Raw genomic sequence first — 21736 nt, 5'->3', positions numbered from 1 at the left:
ATATATCTATAAATTCAGACAGCAGTAACTTGACATTGGGTACCTGTACACCAACTACCTCTACGCGATGATCATTTCCATTAGTTTTTAGTCTCCCATGATACGTTTTAGTTCCCAGAATCATTTTCCAGCGTCCACAGCTACCCTCCATCTGAAAACCGACCTTATCTAGAACATCGCACCTGATCAAGATGTCATATTAACTTGTTATATCTTCCAACACATGGACTAACGCCCCCATTTTCACCCTAGTGAGGTTCTCTAGATCCCATACATACTCTCCTAGTACTCTACAAGGACCACTCAAAGTGATAATAGAACATCTACATACCTTTAATTTTTAGGCTTCATCCAGCTCCTTCAGCACCCCTCTACTGATCAAGGTACCGGTACTCCCAGTATCAATTAGCACCTTTACTCTTTCACACTGTCCCTGCACTATGGGCAACCCATGCCCAACTAGACTTACCTTCTTCATCACTTGATCTCTTATCTGAATATTCCTCAGAACTTGACATTGGAACATTCATGTGACGTCTTGTTCTGTGAGTGTTCACTTTCAATTGTTCTGGGGTTGAGTTCCGTCGGTAAGTCCAGGGATATGCCCTTGCAATATGACCCTTGTCCCTACATTCAAAGCACTTGACCGAAGGACAGTTCGCTGCAATGTGGCCTTGACGATTACATTCCTAACACCTATGAGTGACCTCTTTTCTGGGTCCTCGAGGTTTACTGCTCCACTGCATGTCTGCCGTCTCCACCAGATTCCGCCCTGAAGTTGAATCGCACCTTGTAATTTCTCCTGCTTCTAAAAGATACCTGCCTCCACTGCTGAATATCTACTTCTTCTTCCTCTCTGGCCCCTTTGCCTATAATGTTATGAAGACATTCAATGAAAGACTTTTCGACAGCTATTTTTTCTTGTACAATCAAGTTCCGTCCTAATTGTACCTTCTAATTTTTGTCGAAAATCGCTAGCTGTTGTGATGCTTCCGTCTGTCCTTAAGTCTCGATTAGTTTTTCAGAGATGGCTGCATATTAATTCAGCTTATTTTCAACAAAACTGTTATCTGATTGTCCGGACTTTCTCACTCCCGGGAAGAGACAGTAAACGTCCTCTTCCAGCATCTTCCCCTGTATGCCTTTTCAATCTTTTAGTAACCTCACCCCACAAAGTTAGCTCATCTGCTTGCATACCATTCAGCATATTCCGTTAAAACAACTAACAAACACTAACACAACTTACTTAATTTTCTCAAGTTTTGGCACAAGTTAAAATAAGAAAGAAGTAGAAACGAATTGAACAATCTGAATGCTTAAATAATACTGCCATTTAGTTTTACCTTCCACATAGGTTATCAACTGTTATTACAATGGTTATTTGATAATAGTAATTATCCTACACACTTCTTATCATATATATAAAAGTTAAGGCCGAAGCACGATAACAGCTGACGGGTGGTCTGCCTATAATCCAAGTGAACGGAGGAGTAAGCTGTCTCGTGGACACGGGCAGTTCAAACACCATTGCTTGTAGAGAAATTCAGCAGCAAGGGGAAGACACTCCAAGTAAAGGTTTGCAAATGTAAGTTAATCACTCTGGATGGACGACCATGCAGTGTAGAGGGGTAGATAGAGATAGGACTGGGTAAGTGGGAAGCTAAAGGGGACATTTTAACAATTCATGTAGTGAGCAAGATGCCCAGGGATTATCAGGGGGTTGGTTGTGATCTTTTTGAGAAGGTGGGGCAAGGATAAGGAATAGTAATAGAAAATGGAATATTAAAATTGGATGAAAGAATTACAGATGCCAACAAACAATAGCTGACAGAAAGGTGCAAGTAGGGGCAGTAACGCAGGTAGAGAATTGGAAGGATGTAATTACAATGGAATATGACGACATTTTCTTTAATGAAGGAGAAGTATTGGGTGCAACAGGAAGGGTAGTTCATGAAATTTCACTAAAGCAGGAAAGAGTGACATATGTTAAAGAACGACGATACCCACAGGCACTCTGGAAACACATTAGAGAGGAAATCAAAAACTTAAGACAAGGAATCATTGTGGACAGTATGTCACCCTATAATAGTCCGTTATCGGCAATTGGGAAGAAAGGTTTTTCAGGTGAGAACGAGGAAAAATATAGTGTGGTCATCGACTATTATAAGCTCAATGAGAATACAGTCGATGTGAAGCACCTGATACCGAGGTTTGAGGATGTCCTTGACAGTCTAGGAGGGGTTAAAATCTTTAGTACCTTAGACTTAAAAAGAGGGTATCACCAGATTTGTATGCACCCAAAGGACCAACACAAAACTGCTATTACTTTCGAAAGAGGGCATTACAAATTTACGAGGATGCCTTTCGGACCATGTGAAGTACCTACACAGTGTGTTCCAGAGGATGCGAGACTTTGGACTGAAACTATCTCGGAAGAAGTCATTGCTTGGACAAAAGCGGATAAATTTTCTGGGATGAATCATATCTCAAGGAGGGGGTTACACCGTATGTGCAGAAGGTAGCAGCCTTTCATCGGATGGTGGTGGCAAGTCACATAATAGGAATCAGGAGGTTGTTGGGGGCATTAAACTACTATCGTCGGTTTGTCTCTGATATGGTGGAATACCTGGTGCCTCTTAATAATTTGCTTAAAAAAAGTAGTTGGATAGTAATGACACCATTCATTGAGAGCAATATTCGTAAATGTATAAACCAGCTGCAGAAGGAACCAGTACTGGCATTTCCCGACTTCCAGAAGCAATTCACATTGACAACAGACGCCAGTGAGTACCCGCTGGGAGCGGTGCTGTCACAGAAGGGTGAGGTAGGAGAATGTCCTGTAGCATATGCTAGTAAAAGACTCACAGAGGCAGAAGCACATACAGTGACTTGGAACGAGAACTACTGGGAATTGTGTGGGCAATGGAGCATTTCCAACCCTACTTGTTTGAAAGATGATTTAGGGTTCAGACGGACCACAGGCCCCTGCAATGGGTGGGGAAGTTAAAGGAATCATCTGCGAGAGTCACACGGTGGAAGGAACTGTTGTACTTCCAGTAGAACATGGATATAACATACAAACCTGGCAATGAAAACGTTGAAGCAGATTGGCTTTCACGAGCGATCATGATAAACACAGTAGATGATCATGGGGAAACATCTGGAGTTGGAAGGTAGTTCTCTAGTAGAAGAAGAAGAACAGCAATCGGCCTCACCAGAGAACCAAATTAGGGAGTAAACGTACGCAGAAAAAAGTTCGAACGATGACAGACCAACGGAAATGGAGGATATTATAAACAATCTGTCAGCTGTTCTTCTCGATCAGCTGGCAGTAATCTCTCCTCCGTAATCTCTGTGCGTCTATCTCCATGGGTTCAGGCTGATTCTGCTCTCTCCGCCGATACATATAGGGACACTGTCCAACATTCAAAGCATCTCGTACACGGGCAATGTGCCACTAGATCCCCAACCTTCTCTCAACCATGACACTTGTGGTCCTCCCGCCGACCATTGTTTCTGGATGTTGCTTGGGACGCTCTATTTTCCTGGTTACTAGTTCTCTGTCTCCTACCATCTCTGTGCTCTCTCCTTCTCCAAGGGTTAGACATCCCTTATCTCCATATGATCTTGAGCACATTCCACAAACAAGCGGTCTCTCGGCATTCCCTCCTTCCCCAGTTTTTTTCCAACTGTATCTTTAGTACTATGGATAAAAATTGCATACGATTACGGCATACTGCCCACTAGACTGTCTCGGTGTTTTCGTTTCTCTGATCATCATGAATATATCCTCCTCTGGGGTCCACCGTCCTCCTCTGAATGCCTTCTTTAATCTTTCTTTGATGACCCTCCAGGGGGTGGGTCTCTTCATCTGCCTGAATCTGATTTAGGATACTTCTTTTTATTCAGCAGGCTACTGCTGCTTTCACTGCTTTTGCATCCTCGCTGTCCAGTAGATCCTCTGACATCTTCGCTTCTATTTGCCCCATTAAGCGATCGCCCCCTTTTAAAAAATGATTTAATTTTCCGGTCTCTCCACTGAATTTTTCTAGGTCCTGGGTGGTTGCCATATGGACCTTAATCCATTCTAGCGTCGTGACATGAAATTGCGTTAAAGAGACTTCTGGTAGTGTCTGAATCTCCTCCGGAGGTGGGTTGCCTGCTGCTAAAGTTTGGTTGACTGCTACTTGAGTTTGGTTGTTTTCGTTCATATTCTCCAGGTTCAGAACTGCTCTTCTCTCTATTCCATTACTGGTCATAATTCAAAGAGAAGAATGAAAAAAAAATTTCTTTTAGACTGAAAATTACTCCAGTATCTAAAGTTCGGTGTCAGCACCAGTTATCTTTTACTAAAGTGAAACTAAAAATAATAGGAGAGAGAGGAGTGTGAAATGAAACGCTTGATGTACTCTCAAAGACTGATCAATTTGCAGAGCCTGTCCATCTATATATATTATATACAATTGGTCAGCTTTTCTCCTCGATCAACTGACAGGGTGATTGAGTAGAACAGCTGATGAACTGTTTATATATAGATGGACAGGCTCCGCAAATAGATCAATCTTTGAGTTCCAAACCGATAAAACCGAGTGCGTCATTTCTATCTCCCTTTCCTTTTTTAAGTTTTTGTACTCACAAATGTTTAACTGGTTCCAAAAGCAGGGAGCTTCAGCTACTGAAATAATTTTTTTTTGTTATCTTGTTTAATTTTTTTTGTTATCTCTTTCTCTCTTCTTTTTTTTTCTCATATTTTTTTCAAATATGGCCAGTGATGGAATCGTGAGAGCAGCAGTTCTGAACCTGGAGGGTCTAAACTAAAACAACTCACCTCTAGCTGCAGTCAACCCACCTCTGGCAGAGATCTAGCCACTACTGGAAGTCTCTTTAGCGCAAGCTCATACCACAACTGTAGAATAGATTAAGCTCCATACATCAACTGCCCAGGACCTGAGGAAGGCAGTGTTGGACCTAGAAAAATTTACTGGAAAGACTGGAAAATTAAATCATTAGACAAAAGGGGGGTAATCGCCTAATGGGGCTAATAGAAGCACAAATGTTAGAGAATCTACTGTACAACGAGGATGCAAATACATTACAAGCAGTGGTGGTCTGTCGAGTATATAGAAATATCTTGAATCTGATTCAAGGAGTTGAAAAGACACTGATATATTGTGAAAGTGCAATTTAAAAAAAAAGCATTTGGAGGGGGCTGGTGGTCTACAGAAGAGGATATATTTCAATTGCTCTAGGAAACGAAGAAGCCAAGGGAGTCGAGCAGAAAGTCAACAGGATAACAGAGAAATGTTGAATGCGGAAGAAGAGCGCAGCCGGATGTATTTTTAGCAACAATCCTAAAATTTATGGCACGGCAGTTTGCCTATTGAGTGAAGGGAGGAGTAGCTGTCTGTCTGGTGGACACTGGGAGCTCAAATATGATCATCTTTTGAGAGGCCCTTGAGAGATTGAGTGGTGGAGAGAGGGAACTACAGGTCAGAGTATGTAACTATTAGTTGGTCACTCTGGGTGGGCCCTGCAGAATTGAGGGGGAAACTGAAATGGAATTGGGTAACTGGGGGGCTAAGGGAGAGAAGTTTACAGTCCATTTAATGAGAAAAATGCCCCGAGACTACCTGATAATATAGGGACACCTATGATCTTTTTGGAAAGGTGGAGCGAAGATTAAAAATAGTGGGGGTCATTGGGACACTAGAATTGGAGGGAAGAGGATGGTGGTAAAGAGAGAAGAGTGGGTATGATTAAACAGAGGGAAAGTTGGGAAGAGGCAATACTGAAAAAGTATTACGATATTTTTTTTTTAAGGGAAGTACTGGGAACAACCGGAATCACGTTGAAGCAGGATAGGGTGATGTATGTAAAGAAGAGATGATATCCCCAGGCATTTCAAAAACACGTTAGGGAGGAAATAGAAAGTTTATGAAAACATGGGATAATTTTGGACAGCACTTCCACTTATAACAGTCCATTGTGAGCAGTATGCAAGAAAAGTGCTCAGGGCGAAAATGGTGAGAAGTACTTGGTAGTTATTGATTATCGTAAACTCAATGAGAATATGGTCAATGAAAAATACCCTATCCCAAGATTTGAAGATATTCTAGATAGTTTAGGTGGTGCAAAGATTTTTAGTACATTGGACATAAAGACGGGATACCACAAAATTGAAATGTACCCCAGGGATCAGTACAAAACTGTATTTACCTTTGAAAGAGGCTATTACAAATTCACCAGAATGCCATTGGATCTGAAAAAATGCACCTGTAATATTTCAGAGACTTATGGACGAATTCTTGCGGGGATTGGATGAAGCAGTTTGTCAGGTGTATATAGACAACCTACTAGGTTCAGTAAATCATAGAGCGATCATGTGGAACACTTGAAGAGCCTGTTCCAGAGAATGAGGGAGTTTGGCCTCAAGCTTTCCTGATAAAAGTCAGCACTAGCAAGAGCAGATCAATTTTTGGGACATACCATCTCCAGGGAAGGTGTGAGGCTATACATCCAGAAGGTGTTGGCCCTATAAAGGATGGTGGTACCAACAGACGTGAAAGGGATTCGGCAATTACTAGGAACATTAAATTACTATCGAAGGTTTGTACCGGGTACCTTGTGCCCCTTAATGATTTGTTAAAGAAAGGGAGCACAGGGGGATAACTGTGACATCAGACATAGCACATAACATCTGGAAATGCATTGAGCAGCTACAATTGGGACCGGTTCTGAAAAACCCGATTTTGAAAAACTGTTTACGCTCACAACGGATTCAAGTGAGTATGCTATAGGAGTGGTGTTGGCACAGGAAACTGAAGGGAGAAAGTCTCCTGTTGCCTATGCCAGACAGAAGTGGAAGCCAGATAATATAGCTCCTTAGAACGGGAACTTCTAGGAATCGTGCGGGCAGTGGAACATTTTCAGCCCTATGTGTTTGGAAGGCATTTAAGGGTCCACACTGATCATAGACAGTGGGTTGGAAAGTTGAAAGAGTTATCCTCGTGTATCACTAGATGGAAGGAGATCCCCAGTCAATATAATATTGACATCACATACAAGCCTGGTGAAGACAATTTAGTTGCAGACTGGTTCTCAAGGGCAATAATAGTCAATGTGATGGAAGATAATCAGGACATGTTAGACAGTTCTTGAGAGAGTAGACCCTGGAATAAGAACAACAACCAGCCACAGAAGAATCGGAAAACAGAGAAGAAACATCCGGAAAGGAAGGCTCAACTGTGGAAAAACCAATAGAGATGGAAGCAATTGATGAGATCGTTGATGATAAACGTCACCAAATCATATGGAAAACCAGAACCTCAGGGCTACTGAAGATGGAGCATGGAAAATAGTGCAGCAGCAATATCGTGACTATATGGTTCCAGCCTAGTCTTAAAGAGAACCGCATCTGCAGAGAACTAAAAGGTGCATCGAAGGCTGGACAAACCCATCATCTATACGTAGGGAACACAGTGCTGTGGGATAAAATATGGCGTCTTTGGTAGATGGAACAGATTGGGGTCGACTGGTTGTTAATATGCTGTACGATGACGGCAGAGACTCTCCGTGATGCAGAGTGCTAAAAGGATGTGACCCTCGCGTAACACCAGGGGATGACCAACCATGATCATGATGGACTGGATTGTACTCACCTCCCTTCTAGAGGGTACTATTGTAAAGTTTCCTTTCTTTAATTTTTTAATTCTGTTCATTTTAGGGAATTAATAATAATCAGACAATTTGGGCTCACTGTCAAGAGACAAATCATTATTGGGGCAGGAACAAATTAGATTTTTGGGCCACATGATTTCCAGCGAGGGAGTGAAACACGATGCTGATAAAGCCATGGCTATATGGAAGATAGCCTTGCCTAGAGATGTGAAGGGAGTTCGGAGGTTGTTGGGAACTTTAAAATATTACATGAGATTTGTGCCAGAAATGGCAGAGTACCTCATCCCACTTAACAACCTACTGAAGAAAGGCCAAAAAGTGATGATCACTCCAATAATGGAAGACATCAGGCAGTGTATGGAAAAGCTGTAGCAGGAGCCGGTGCTTGCGTTTCTAGACTTTAATCACCAATTCACTATTACAACAGATGCGAGTGAGTATGCGCTGGGGGCTGTGTTGTTGCAGGAGGATAAAGGGGAAGATCGCCCTGTGACGTACGCCTGACGGAGACCAGATACAGACACACTGGAACAAGAGCTCTTGGGAATAGTGTGGGCTGTTGACCACTTTAGGCCATATGTATTTGGAAGAAGGTTTAGAGTACACATTGACCACAGGCCCCTTTAATGGGTGGGAAATTTGAAAGTCTTCGGCCAGGATTACGCATTGGAAGGAGCTTCTCGGACAGTATAATATGGATGGAAATCGTATATAAACCAGGAAAAGAAAATAGCTTCTACGATTCTGTTGTCATGAGCAATAATAGTAAATGCAGTAAAAGAGGAGGCTGGGGAAACGTCCGGTTTGATGAGACACTTTCTGCAGGAATAGACGCCTAGAGAAGAGAACAGGATGAAGCAGAAGGTGACGGGGAAGAACCGTCGAATAACGAGAGTTCAACAGAAGAAAGACCAGGAGCCGTAGAGGAAATAATTAACGATAAGAAGAGACAAATTATTTGGAAGACAAAAACCACTGGATTGACCAAAATTAAATATAGTAAGTGCGGGAGAAGTAAAATAACTATGATCTGGTTACAGCCAAGAGTGAAGAACAACCAGATATGTAGAACGTTGAATAATGCTTTAAAACCTGGAGGAAAGCATCACCTGTACGTGGGGAATGAAACCGTTTGGGAGAAGATCAAGCGGCTATGGCGTGGAGAATGCATAGGAATGGACAGAACATTCGTCCGTTGCAAACTGGTGGTGGGAAACCCTTTTGGAGACTAACAACAACGAGAAGTCACCCTAGGTACTCATCAAGGTAAGACAAATCACTGTGGAATCCCTGAGACTATGCAGGCCTTAAAGAGAAGATACTTTTGATGGGGGATGAGGAAGACAATATAGGAGATTGTAGGAAGCTGTGAGGTTTATAGTTATGGGAGAAAGCTCAGGGGAGAATCAAAAAGGAAAAAACCAGGAGTGTGGCGGGGGAAAATCTAAAGGTCACAGACAGGATGGGAAAGATCAAAATTGGCACGATTGTATAATGAAAGTTGGGTTCTAAGAGGGGTAAGGAGATACAGCGATATGAGGGCCTATTCAGGGTGATAATCTTTAGGGAAAATAATATAGTTACTATAGAGAGTATCCGAGAACCTAAAAAGAGGAGAACTGTCCATATTGAACAGTTAAAACTTCCAATAATCATATAGAGACTGGAGTGTTCTCATATCACCTCCACTTGAAATGTAGTTGTTTATTCAATTTTTTAATGTTTTGTTTTAGTTTATTTGTGACTTTTGTAATTTTTTTTTTATTTTATGTTATTCATTTTATTGTACCAGGAATCTTTTTCTTTATTTCCAAGTTTAATTTATGTATATAGCGTTTACTTTTGGTCTGCTTGTGAATTTTTGTACTGTGGTATTGGTATAGGGATTTTTTTGTAAATAGTTTTCCATATTTTTTCTATTTATGTTATATTGTACAGTATAAGTTTACAAGGATTGTTCGTAAACTGGCGGAAGGGAGTTACAGTCAGCTGACTGAGTAGATCAGCTGATTGAGTGTATATATATAGAAGTGCTGAACCCAATAAAGGCAGTCTGTTACAAAGTTTAAGCATGTCATATCTTAATCCCTTTTCTCTTTTTTAACATTTTGCACTCGCCGATACTTAAGTTATATATACTGATATATTGAAATAATTTTTAAAAATTACTTATAATAAAAGAAAAAGAATTTATATCGTTTTTTAACCTCTTTCAAATATAAAAGATAACTTTGGGTTCAAATTAAGAACTTTACTACTAAATGGATAATAAAATTTATTCAAATTTAATAATATAAAAAGACTCTTAATCTCAGGGCGTATTGTTGCTAGCCAATCAGAAACAGGCATTTACAATAATTACAATTAATCAACTTAATAACTCTTTATACATGAATCTATTTTTATGTATAGCAAAACTAACCAAGCTCACCTTCCTTGGTGATCCCTTGGTGTCTTCTTTTTTCTATTGTTCTGGCGTCCAAAATGGCTTCCTCTTCTTGCTGGACAGAAATTGATGAGGACCTCCTCATCCTCAAGACATCCTTTCTCTTCTCTCTCCACACAACGACTGCTGATCCCTCCAAAAACCAAAACCTGCCTTGAGGTTACATGTAAACATCGATTGTCCCCCAACAGTTAGGGATTTTTCCAAATGATTTATTTTCTGAATATTATTCATTTGCACTATTCCTTGATTTCTATTTTTCCTTTAATTTACTGTATTTTCAATTATGATGGGAAGAGTTAAAATAGTTTTTTATGATATTTGAATCTGCTCAACATGGCCTTGATTCAACATACCGCCATCTTGGTTTTTTGTATCACGAAGTTATTATCAACAATGAAATTTGGTTAGCTTGCTTTTTGGATAAACAAAACAAATTAACAATCTTAAAATGATACATAAAATAAAACATATTAAAAACCCTTTATACATCAAAATATATTATTTACTCAAAAAGAGCATATTACAATACATTATTAACAGAAAAAAATAAGTTATAATAATTAAATAAATGTAAGCAAAAAAAAAATTGTTTCACGCCACTAAACAAATAAACAAGGAAAGTGGAAAGTATCTATTCACAGATCAGCATTTCTCCGAGTTAATTTAAATTCAGCAGTAATTTGACCATTCTGTTATGTATAGTGTTAAGTAACTACTCAGTTTTATTCATGATACTGCTCTAATTTATTTTTATGAATTAATTATTGTGATACTGTCTATTTATGATGTTATTTGGGTTGTGCTTTGAAAATATTTTGAGTACTCTTACATTTTATCTAAGCTAAGTTTTGAGCTAAATATATATTGAGGGTGCTGTAACCCTTTAGGAACAAAAAAATTTATATAAAAAAAAATATGAAACTGTAGAAATTCTTAAAGTATCAAGACTAGTTCTAATACCACTGGTGAGTATTATAAGATAAGTGATCTTCTAACCACTGGTAGTGATTTCAATATAATTTTCTTTAACATGACATGGGTTTGTTATTTACTGTAATGGTTTGCTTGCAAAATAATGTACTTTATTAGTCCAGTCCTTTAATAATTTTGAGAAATTCTGAAATATTTTTTTTAAATGAAAGGTCCATTGGTTTATTTACTGATTTTATTTATACTAAAGATATGAAAAGAACGTTCTGCATAAATAAGGCTCTTCCCCCTGTTTCTCCTCTAAAAACTTAATTTTTTATCTTTCAATTTTTTTTTCCTCTGAGACAATTAACCCTTGGATACTTACCCAATAATAACCCAATTAAAAGTGGATACTTACTCTTTCTTTTATTTGTTTTAAATGATTTTATTTAGAATCAAAACATATTGATATTTATAGTAATCAACAAACAAAAAATGATCAATTTGTAATATAAAAAAATAATTTACAAAGAATTTTAGATTCTGTCATTGTTTATGAAAGTGAAAAATTATTTAAAATTTTTGCTGCGATTTCAGATGAATGTATTTGGAATACAACAAAACAAGCATGCTTGTTATACAAAAGAAAAAGAACATGAAAAGATACTTCTTAAAACAAAGCCTACTAAGTTATTCCTCTGAAAACATTTGTTTGTTTTTTCTGGGAAAAAAGTATGGTTATAAGGTAATGTCTATGGGAAAAAAAATGATAGCATGAATTATTTTGAAAATATAAGATCTTGAAGGTAGTTCAGTTTGATCCTCAAAAACAGTATAATTGCTCTGAAGTGAATTCTATTGTTTTTATGTTAATAATAATCTTGTTTGGTTTTTTTTTTTCAGTTTTATTTTTTCATTAGTTGGGCTATACTACATGAATAAACTTGTAAAATCCATCACACCTGTGCAGGCTCCTTCTTCATCTGCTGTTACAACAAAAAAGAAGAAATAAAATTTTACATTAAATTATTTTGCTAAATTAATAAATTTACTTTACTTATAAGAGTAAAGAATTGTAATTATTTTTTTACTATTTTTGTTATTGTTAATTTTTTAAAATGACTATTATCCTCATTATATATTAATTGTACCATGATACTATGAATGCTGACAATCTCTTATTGCAGTCAATTCTTGATAGAGTCAATTAGAATCTAATGACAAATCAATTTAAGTAGCTCTGATTCATATGTTAAGAATAGGAAGATAGGGAATTGCTCTGTTTAGCTTTTGGAACCTGTGATATTAGCTGATTCCATTAGATGTAATTTTTCTGATAAAAATGGCTAACGCATTGGTGGTTTAGCCATACTTCCAATATGATTAGATTCATCCTCGTTTTTAAAAGTAGGCCAATACAGACCTCCCCTTCCTACTACTTGTTCTGTTATCATATATTTGTATTTTAGTTGGTTTTCGATGCTCTTTCTGATGCCATAAAGCATTTGAAACAGTACCTAATTAACTGCTAGTAGTTCTCAGATCTTCAGCATTGCCCAATATTCATTATAATTTTATGAGAAAGAATTGTGACTTAACGAATATTAATATTTAGAGAAAACTACCATCAAGAATTGAATAATTACAAAAAACACCACCTGCTGAACATTCATATAATGAAATCCCTATGATATCATCAACATTCTAATATGGCAGACTAGTGCAATGAATTTAAGCTTCATAAATAAAGATAATAACCTATAACCCAATTGTTTAAAATAGTGCCAGAAAGTATTCTGGATTTTACTTCAGTTATTTTTTTATTCAGATTGAGTATCACAGATCACTCTATCTATACTATAGATCATTCTATCATTAATTGGCTGATCTTCTGGGTTTTCTGTTTGTCTGATGTCAATTGTGTCCTCTTCAGGTTTGTAAAGAATTAGTGGGTGTTAACATTGTGTTCAAGTTCTTGGACTGTCATTAGAAAAACCCAAGGTCTGATGTATACTTTCTCTTCCTATAATTGGATTGATGTGGGCCAAGTATTCCTTCCATATGAGGCAGTAATCTGTCTGTTTCAGTGAATAATATTTGTTAGTGGTGTTTTTACTCCAACTGTATAGTTTTGTTCAGTTTCATCTATATTATTAAATTTGAATTCATTTATTATTAAAATGAAGCAATGTTTTAATTAATTTCACTTCTGTGTTTTTAAAGGCCAAAGCTCATTGAGTTTTCACTATTCAGCTAGGTATTTTGCTGTTCCCCTACAGTTACTGTCAGTTTAGATTTTGAAAATCAGCTCCTACTCTGTCCACCCAGTATAGCATGGATGTGTATGACATCCAACCTGTTACCAGTTTCATATATTTAATTTACTTATTCCTTATCCTTAAGTATTTTATTAATTTTTACAACTTCTCATTTATTGGTTCAAAATATCATTAATTGGCAGCTGGTATTTGATACTTTATCTGTAGTGACACTTCATTATCTCAGTTAACTTCCAATCTGAAGTAGATGGATCAGAAACATTTTCATAGATGTAGGAATCCATGATTCTTCGAGTTTGTGATTGTCCACTACATCTTCCCATAAATAGATATTTAATTTTTCTTTTGTGATGATTGTTCCCTAGCTACCACTCCAAAGCAAGAATAACATCCTCCAAAAACTGGAAAGACTGCAGAATAATGTCCAAGTCATTGGCAAATCCTTGCACCTATATGAGTCATGAATACTCTCTGATGTGCATTCCTGAATTCCTGGACACCTTTTTAAGATCCTGATTAAAAACTTGCTAGAGCATTCCCTTACCTTGTTTACTTGGAAATTTGGTCCACTACATTTGCCTCTCCAAAAGCCACTTTGGTGCTTATGAACTTCCCTTGAAGCATACGGTGAGAAGCAATTAAATGAAATGTAGAATAATTTATCACAATTAGCCAATAGGGATGTTCCATGACAATTTAACATTCCAATTGCTAACTCTTATTGATTTGTTTGTCTATTATAATTTAAATTGTATAATTAAATACTTCACTACGAACTTTTTTTTTCATTTATTTACTAGCCAAAATAAATTATTTAGTATTAAGTAGAGAAACTATAATTTCCATTAATCTTGAAAAGAATATTGACTTTTTTTTTCACTCAGAGCTCTAATTTTATTACTTATATTTTTTATTCCGAAAGATTTATTTAATAAATATTCCATTAAAAGATATGGCTCATAATTTATTTTAGTGAGTAAAAAGAAATAAAGCTGTTGGGCCAGACCTTTTTCCTTCACTCCTTCACAGAAATGTTTAATAGCATAGATTGAAGGGGAACATGATATATATATATTTTTTTTTTTTTAAATGATTGTCAACATTTGTTTTAAGTATTTAATATTATCTTATCTGTAAAAGTTAAAGAGGCTTAGAAGAAAAAATAATTTTATAACAGGTTATTTTATTAATAAAGTAATATTATTATAATAATATATCAACAGATAGGTTTAGGTTCTAAAACCACTTGAAATTAAAGTGTGTAAATGTTATGTGTTGTATCCATCCAACATACTTTAATCATCTTCACCTATGTTATGATGCGATGAAAACTCCATCAAACGAAAATTGTGAACAAATAAAGTATGTCGTATATTTTTATAGTTGACTGAACATTTCATTGCAGTGACAAGTAAGATTTTTTCAATTGTATTTCTTGGCAGGCTAGGAAATACCATAAAAAAGAAGTTCATTGAAAACTTACTAAACTAAATCTCATTTCTAAAAATAAAACATATTAACATTTTTAAAAGTCAAAACATCACAGCACTAATATCTTATATTTATATTTAAAAACATTACCAACTGAATTCAGCCCACAGGCTGGATATTTCTCATCAATAAAACATGTTTTTAAGTGACAGAATTATATTAAATTAAAATCATGCTATATTTTGCAACATGATTAATTATTTAAAAACTATAAAACTTTCTAACCCTAAATTAACACACAATCAAATAAAATGTATCAACAACTAAATGACACCAAAAGTTAATGTAAATATAATCTGTCTTTGAAAAGCTGAAAATAAAATTATTTAGAAAATAAATCATATAACCCAGTTTTTAAATAACTATTAAGAGAGTAGGAAAATTAAAAATCGCAAATTTTTTTATATTGACACATATTTTAAGAAAAGAATTAAAAAAATAGATTATAACAATTCTTTATTTGGTATCAAATGAACTCAAATCTAATAACAAATAAATTATAGGGTACTAATTGTTGAATTTATAACAATTGAGAAATTTATAACAATTACTGTACCATAGATCTTACTACACTAAGATACAATGCCATGAGCACAATATTAAATATATATTTTTAAACATGAATAAATTAATGAAATTTTGAAGTAAATTTTGTTTTATGGAGATCAGTACAATTTTGTAAGTTACCAGGAGTATAAAATATCATACAAAATAATTCAATTAATTCAAGAATCTAATTGACATTTTCTGTTCAACATCTGTTCTCTCCAGTGCTTTACAAAATTCTTCAAAGGAGATCATTTGGTCACCATTTTGATCAGCCTCAAGAATTGTACGTTCGGCGATTGAAGTTAGCTGTTCTTCACTAAGAAAAACACATACAAAGTGAATAAGGATACTAATTAATAATAAACAGATTAGTATTTTCAGAATTTCTATGAACTCTTCATACTTTAAAGTATAAAATATGAATGAGGAGAAGATGGTTGGGGGTGCGGTCAATGAAAAACACAAATAAGTTCGATTAACTTATTTTAATGTGCCAACGTTTCGGCTAGAGTTTCTAGCCTTCTTCAGGGCTAAAAACAGAACAAGATAACAACCACAGTAAGTATAGAAAAATAAAAAGGAAGTATAAACAGAATAATTTTACAAAATAGAATTAATAAAATGAAGTGATGAGAGAAGCGGGAAATAAAATGTATACATAGGTAATTGAAAAAGTGGGTAAAATAACATAATCATAATCTTCATAACATAATCTGCTCCTCATTCATCATCCACGGTCAACTATCTCTCATAATTATAAAATATGAAATTTTCATAAGTATCACAAGAATATTAGTGTTAAAGAATCACATTTATGTGAACAGGAAAATCTTCATCTTGCCAGTCAAAATGCAATAATAAAAATAAAATAGGCACCTTAACTAAAGATTATTATTTTTTAACTCAATTAAAAATTCTAGGTAGTAAACCTTAACCAGCAACAAATTGCGAAGGTGAATAATAATCCATAATTTACCCTCAATTAATTAGGTATTGTTCGTTAAAAATCTGTTAACTTAACTGGAAAGTAAGGCCATAAAAAATAAAGTAACATAAAAAAAATAACAGATTGATTTAAGTTTAACTCAACATTATGATTCAAAAACAAGATCAATACTTCACATTATATTCACTAGAATCAACACATTTACAATAAAATGTATTTTTTCCAACAAACTTTAAAAAACAGGGAAATTCATTTTTGTAGTAGTTAAGGAAAGAACTGTTAGGGAGTAACTGAAACCTAATCTAATGATAGCAGTCATAAATTAAGGTACTGTGAAAAAGGACATTGCCACAGAATGCACTTTTAGGTATCTTAATTTTCAAACCTTTTCTGAGGGAAACCCAAATCAGGGGAAGGGATTGGTCCCCTAATAGTTCAAATTTTTGTTTCTTGGGGTTAGGAAACACTGTTTAAAACCTAAAACTTTTTTATCTAAGAAAATTCTTGGGAACTATTCCAATGAGAATAAGATCTAGCTGATATTAAATATCACATAATTGTATGTTAATATGAGGAGTTAATTCAAAGTCGTTAGACCTATTTTTGATAACATTGTAAAAAGTGTATAATTAATGATATAAAGCAGTGGTCCCAAAGAACCCTGGGAGTGGGTGTGGTAAGGGTTTGGCAGCATATATTTTATGAGGAATAATTGTTAAATATGTTTTATTGTTACCTTACTAATGTTATAGAGTTAGCTGAAAGGTTTTAACTGGTGAATAAAATATTAATGTGGCTTAGATTACTCTTCTAAGTTATCTCAAATATTTTTTGTCCCAAGTAAGAAGTGGGCGTGGGCCACGGATGTTTCAAACTTTGGATTTGTGGGCCATAAATGGTCTTATATGTCTGGCTTAGTGGACCACAGACTACTATGAGTTGAATATTACTGATATAAAGTGACACTCCAAATAGGTCTATTTTGGCAAAAAAGTTGTAGTAACATCCACAAATAAGTAATTTTAGTTTTTGAGGTAGGCTTTTCATATAAATACACACACAGATATGCTTGCTAGCACACACACACATAAATGTCAATCACTAACTACTATGAAATCTTCAATTGAGGAAATGTTTTAAAAAGAGAATTCCCTTTTTAAACTTAAAGACTTTGACACTCTCACCACAAAAGAGGAGGTTGTATAAACCCTGAAAGGTTTGACTGAATGATGAGGCAGTAGCCATTAGAGCTGTATGATCCATCCATCAGGTGTATGGAGGCACTCACACAGAATCCATTGCACTATGAATTCTTAAGGCTAAAAAGGTTCTGGCTCAAGTTAAGGAAGAAGTAGGGCTGGTCCTTAGCCGTAAAAACAAAAGATTCATATTCAAAAATGTTTCCAGTGATGGGAGTATGGGCATATAGCTTGTAATTGTGTGAAAGAGGACAGAACCTCCTTACACTGAAGCTTTGGTCAAACGGGTCACAAAGCTGCTGATTAAGACCAAAAGCCAAAATGAACAGGGAAGAATGATGTTCAACATCCCAGTGAGAGTAATAAGTGTCCAGCTTTCCATTTGGTACTAAAAACCATGAAGCACGTTCAACATCATTGTAATTGATGTTACTCCAGCTGAATTTAAATCACTGTGAAGCTGCTCAAGATCTCCTTTGTCTAGCTGTCTAGGGACAGCACAATGGCTATTCTATGAGAATAGTACAAGAAGTTAGAATGTACCTCATAAGTATGTGACATCAATGGTAAAGTTGCTATATGGACTTGTGAAGCTCAAGCTATCAAGGAAATGAATATAGTATTGCAGTTCAGCTCTGTAAGGGCTAAGATTTGCTTACTACACTGTTTGATATGGTCTGCATTATGGACCTTAAACAGTGCAAATTGATCAACCCTTTAAATATAATTAAATTTATAGATTCTATTAATCTTGAGCTCTATCTAGCTTATTATAATGATGATGGCACATAATTGGCCTTATATGCCGCAATGGTGCAGGTCATAAGTTAAAAAAAAAAGGTTTAAGATTAATGACATGTGTATATCTTCAGCTACTATGTTTTCCTGCATTCATGAAGGCTCATTCCTAAAACCTTGGAAGACACTATGTCTTGTACTTAATTCAAAGAGTAAATGAAGTTTGGAGGAACCATCAACTTATCATTCAATTTTTTTGTTGAATGCGATAGGTAAGGTATTTGAGAAAGCCCTTTGCCTTAGGCTACAAGAATTCATATAAGGAGCAAATGATCTACTAAGAGCTCAATATGGATTTTGGAAAGAATGATCTAAGGTAAATGCTATTGGACTAGTGATTGAGACTGCCAATAAAGCAATTGCAGGAGTGAGGAGGGAGAGAGGTCCAATATTTTATGCACCGATCATCACTCTATACGTCAAAAATCTTTTTAACATAGTAAGATAGATCTGCATACTGTATGCCCCACAGAATGTAGGCTATGCCTGCCTATCTCATGAGAGTTAACATGGACTACTTTAGGGATAGGGATCTGCTAGATCAAAACCAAATAGACATAAGACCAAGGAAATAGGTCACTGGTGGCGTCCTACAGGAATCCGTCTTAGGTTCACTTCGGTTAAACATCATGTATGATGGGGCTTTCCAGTTCACAATGCCGGAAGAAGCTAGTTTCAGACTTTGCAGATGATCAGTGGTGATATGGTGAATTATGTCAAAGAAGTAACCCATACTGCCTACCTGGGTCCTGTTTCATAATGAAAGCTAATAGTATCAGAAATAGAGACATCCTAAACTGTTCCTAGAAGGACCCTCTATAAAGAGAAGTACAATGCTTCTAAAACTGGACAGAACTCCACAAAGGAATTCACAAAAGGCCACTGTGACTGAATAGGCCTCTTTAAAATCAGTTTTACTGAATCACTGATTTACAGGCTCTACAAACTACCCATCACATACTATTTAGATGTGATACTTTGGGTACTATACAGTATTTCCATTCTTTCTGAAACTGCATTATGGATACCAAGCAATGTGAATGGATTAACTCACACAATATTTTTGAATTTACATAGACAATCAGCCTGTTAACTGAGTATGGCATGGTGCATAAAAAGTTTCAATGAGATCCTGGTATATTAACGTCGGGAAAAAATAATTAATTTTCTAGTACAAAGAGCTAAAGAACATTGAATAAAACAAAAAAAAATTCTGAAAATGGTTGACTTTCATGACAAGTTGGTTAATGAGTGGCTCTGTAGAGCAAAGATGTGTAATATACAGATGAGAGAATCTTTACTTTAATAAGAGAAAAGGCATTAGAGGTCACCCAGGCATTAGAGCAAATCGAATTTAAAGCATACATTGGTTAGCTGGAAATATTCAAAATGACATGAAATTAGTTATTAAACTTTACATTACAGATGCTGAACTCTTCCAGTAAATACACACAAACTTGACTTGAAAATAATGCAATTAACAATAGTTACCTAATGTTGGCTCCTACCATCATGTGTAGCACAGCAAGCAATTCATCTCGTGAAATGAAATCATCACTATCAATGTCATACATTTTGAACGCAACTGAAATATTAAAAATATAACATTAAAACATACGAAGTTTTATATAAACTTTAAATTCATTAAAAAAAAATTTGCTGATTACTTACATCTTAATTTTTGTTCTCGAGAATTTAAACGGTTATCTGTCATTTGTTTTATTGGCCTGAAACAAGCTAGCACTTGCATGAATTGACGAAAATTTACACGATCACTGCCACTTTCATCAAAAAAAGCATGGACTATCCGCTCCCCCAGAGGATTGATTGCTAGCTCTGGAATTCTGAGGAAATCATCTCTGCTAAGTGTTCCACAATCTCCTCTATCAAGACTTGTAAATCTGCTGTAAAGTCGCTCAATTTGGTTTGGAGAAACTGAAAAAATTATATACTAATTACAATTTTTAGCTGAAATTTACGGCATGCAACAATTGTGCAATGATAATTTATTTAAAAAAAAAAAATGAAATAACTTAATAAATATTTAGATTAAACAATCAGCTCTACAAATGTAAAAAGAAAAATATTAAAAAAAGAATTTTTGTACTTTGCTCCTTTAAAAGTATTTCAGAAAGGGATTCAATCAAGAATATTCAAATACTTTTTTTCAAAATTGCTATAATAGAATTGTTGAATGCATCTTAATGTATGTAAAATCTCAACAATAAAAGAAAACACTACAGTGAAACCTGTTATCTGTTAAATTGATTGTTTAATTTTTATTATAACGTGTAATGATTCAACCTTTCGATGGATGCACGGTGGCCTATTTTTAAAGAACCCGGGCCAAAGATCTTTTTATTGATTTCATCTTTTCCATACCTCCAGATAACATTATTCATCATTAAAAATTATTTTATTTTGGCTAAGTTAATAATTGCCAAAGGAACATAAACTATCTGTTGTGATGATTTATTAATAAGAAATAACATTTTAAATCAATAGATCAAAGAATTATTATACTAGTAAATAAATTAAGAATGGACTTTATAAATATGACAAAATAGTTATAATCTACATGTTTATAGAGCGAGAAATTACATTGGTCTTTTAAAGGACAAGTATTGCGAGGTAATTCAATAAACTTTACCAGCAGGTTTGATTTTGATAAATAAATTTAGTAGGAAACTGCTAAGTCAACCAATTTGACTTAAGAATTACAATACAGAGAATTTGGTACAGTTAACATGAAAATCAGAGTTAGTTTTTAACATTTTAGGTGATCTTGTGTTTTGTTTAGCTTGAAACTTATTATAAAAAAAAAAGAAATAAAAAACAAGAATAAAGAATTTGAGAAAAATATATCGAGAGGTTTCCATCCATAATTTCGGACAATAGGCTTGAGTAGTGCTGTAGGTGAGATAATAATTTACCAAATCTGCTACAAGTGAATTTACACTTATTCTTCTATTCTGCTTATTTATCTATTTTGACTTTTTTTACCTGTTTCAACTTATTGCTAGAGATTTTATTCATTTCAGAGCTGTTTAACATTATTATCACAATAATTTTCTCAAATAATACTTTAATTTGCTATATATTCCATTTGTATTTCAAACATCAGTCATTTATTAAGTGTGAAGTGGAATTAAATAAAATTTATTGATTATTCAAAAACAAAATTGAATTTATTCTTCTTGGATATTCCAGAATTTTTTTTATATAGTTTTTGATGACAAAGAATTAAAAAAAAATTGACATATTTTTTTCAGCTTCTACAGCTACAAAAATATAATAATAATCAATTACTACATAATTGTTTAGATTTTAACAAAAGTAATTCTATTGGAGGAAGAAAGTCCGGGTGACGGTCAATAAAGGTATCAAAATAGTAAAATAAAACTATTTACAGAATAAAGAGGTGTAGATAGTTGAC

At 35.0% G+C, this 21736-nt stretch overlaps 2 protein-coding genes across 2 annotated transcripts in view; one reads left to right on the top strand and one right to left on the bottom strand.

Annotated features, from left to right (window-relative positions):
* The window catches only part of LOC106678754 (protein KRTCAP2 homolog), a 40921-nt gene extending 28790 nt beyond the window's left edge, over positions 1-12131 (top strand). Inside the window, exon 5 of the mRNA XM_014417493.3 lies at positions 11942-12131. Within this exon, the coding sequence (XP_014272979.1) occupies positions 11942-12050 (109 nt within the window). The 3' untranslated portion in view covers positions 12051-12131. The remainder of the gene's footprint in view (positions 1-11941) is intronic.
* A 3116-nt stretch (positions 12132-15247) lies between these two features.
* The window catches only part of elm (calcineurin like EF-hand protein 1 elm), an 8403-nt gene continuing 1914 nt past the window's right edge, over positions 15248-21736 (bottom strand). Inside the window, exons 2-4 of the mRNA XM_014417492.3 lie at positions 19972-20235; positions 19792-19885; positions 15248-15673 (exon numbers count right to left, since the gene is read on the bottom strand). Coding sequence (XP_014272978.1) covers positions 15529-15673; positions 19792-19885; positions 19972-20235 — 503 coding nt within the window. The 3' untranslated portion in view covers positions 15248-15528. The remainder of the gene's footprint in view (positions 15674-19791; positions 19886-19971; positions 20236-21736) is intronic.

The sequence above is a fragment of the Halyomorpha halys genome, unplaced genomic scaffold (assembly GCF_000696795.3).
Source record: "Halyomorpha halys isolate HHAL.00 unplaced genomic scaffold, Hhal_1.1 Scaffold158.1, whole genome shotgun sequence".
Taxonomy (NCBI): Eukaryota; Metazoa; Arthropoda; class Insecta; order Hemiptera; family Pentatomidae; genus Halyomorpha; species Halyomorpha halys.
The sequence above is the reverse complement of the archived record's forward strand: the minus strand, read 5'-3'. Positions and strand labels throughout refer to the sequence as shown.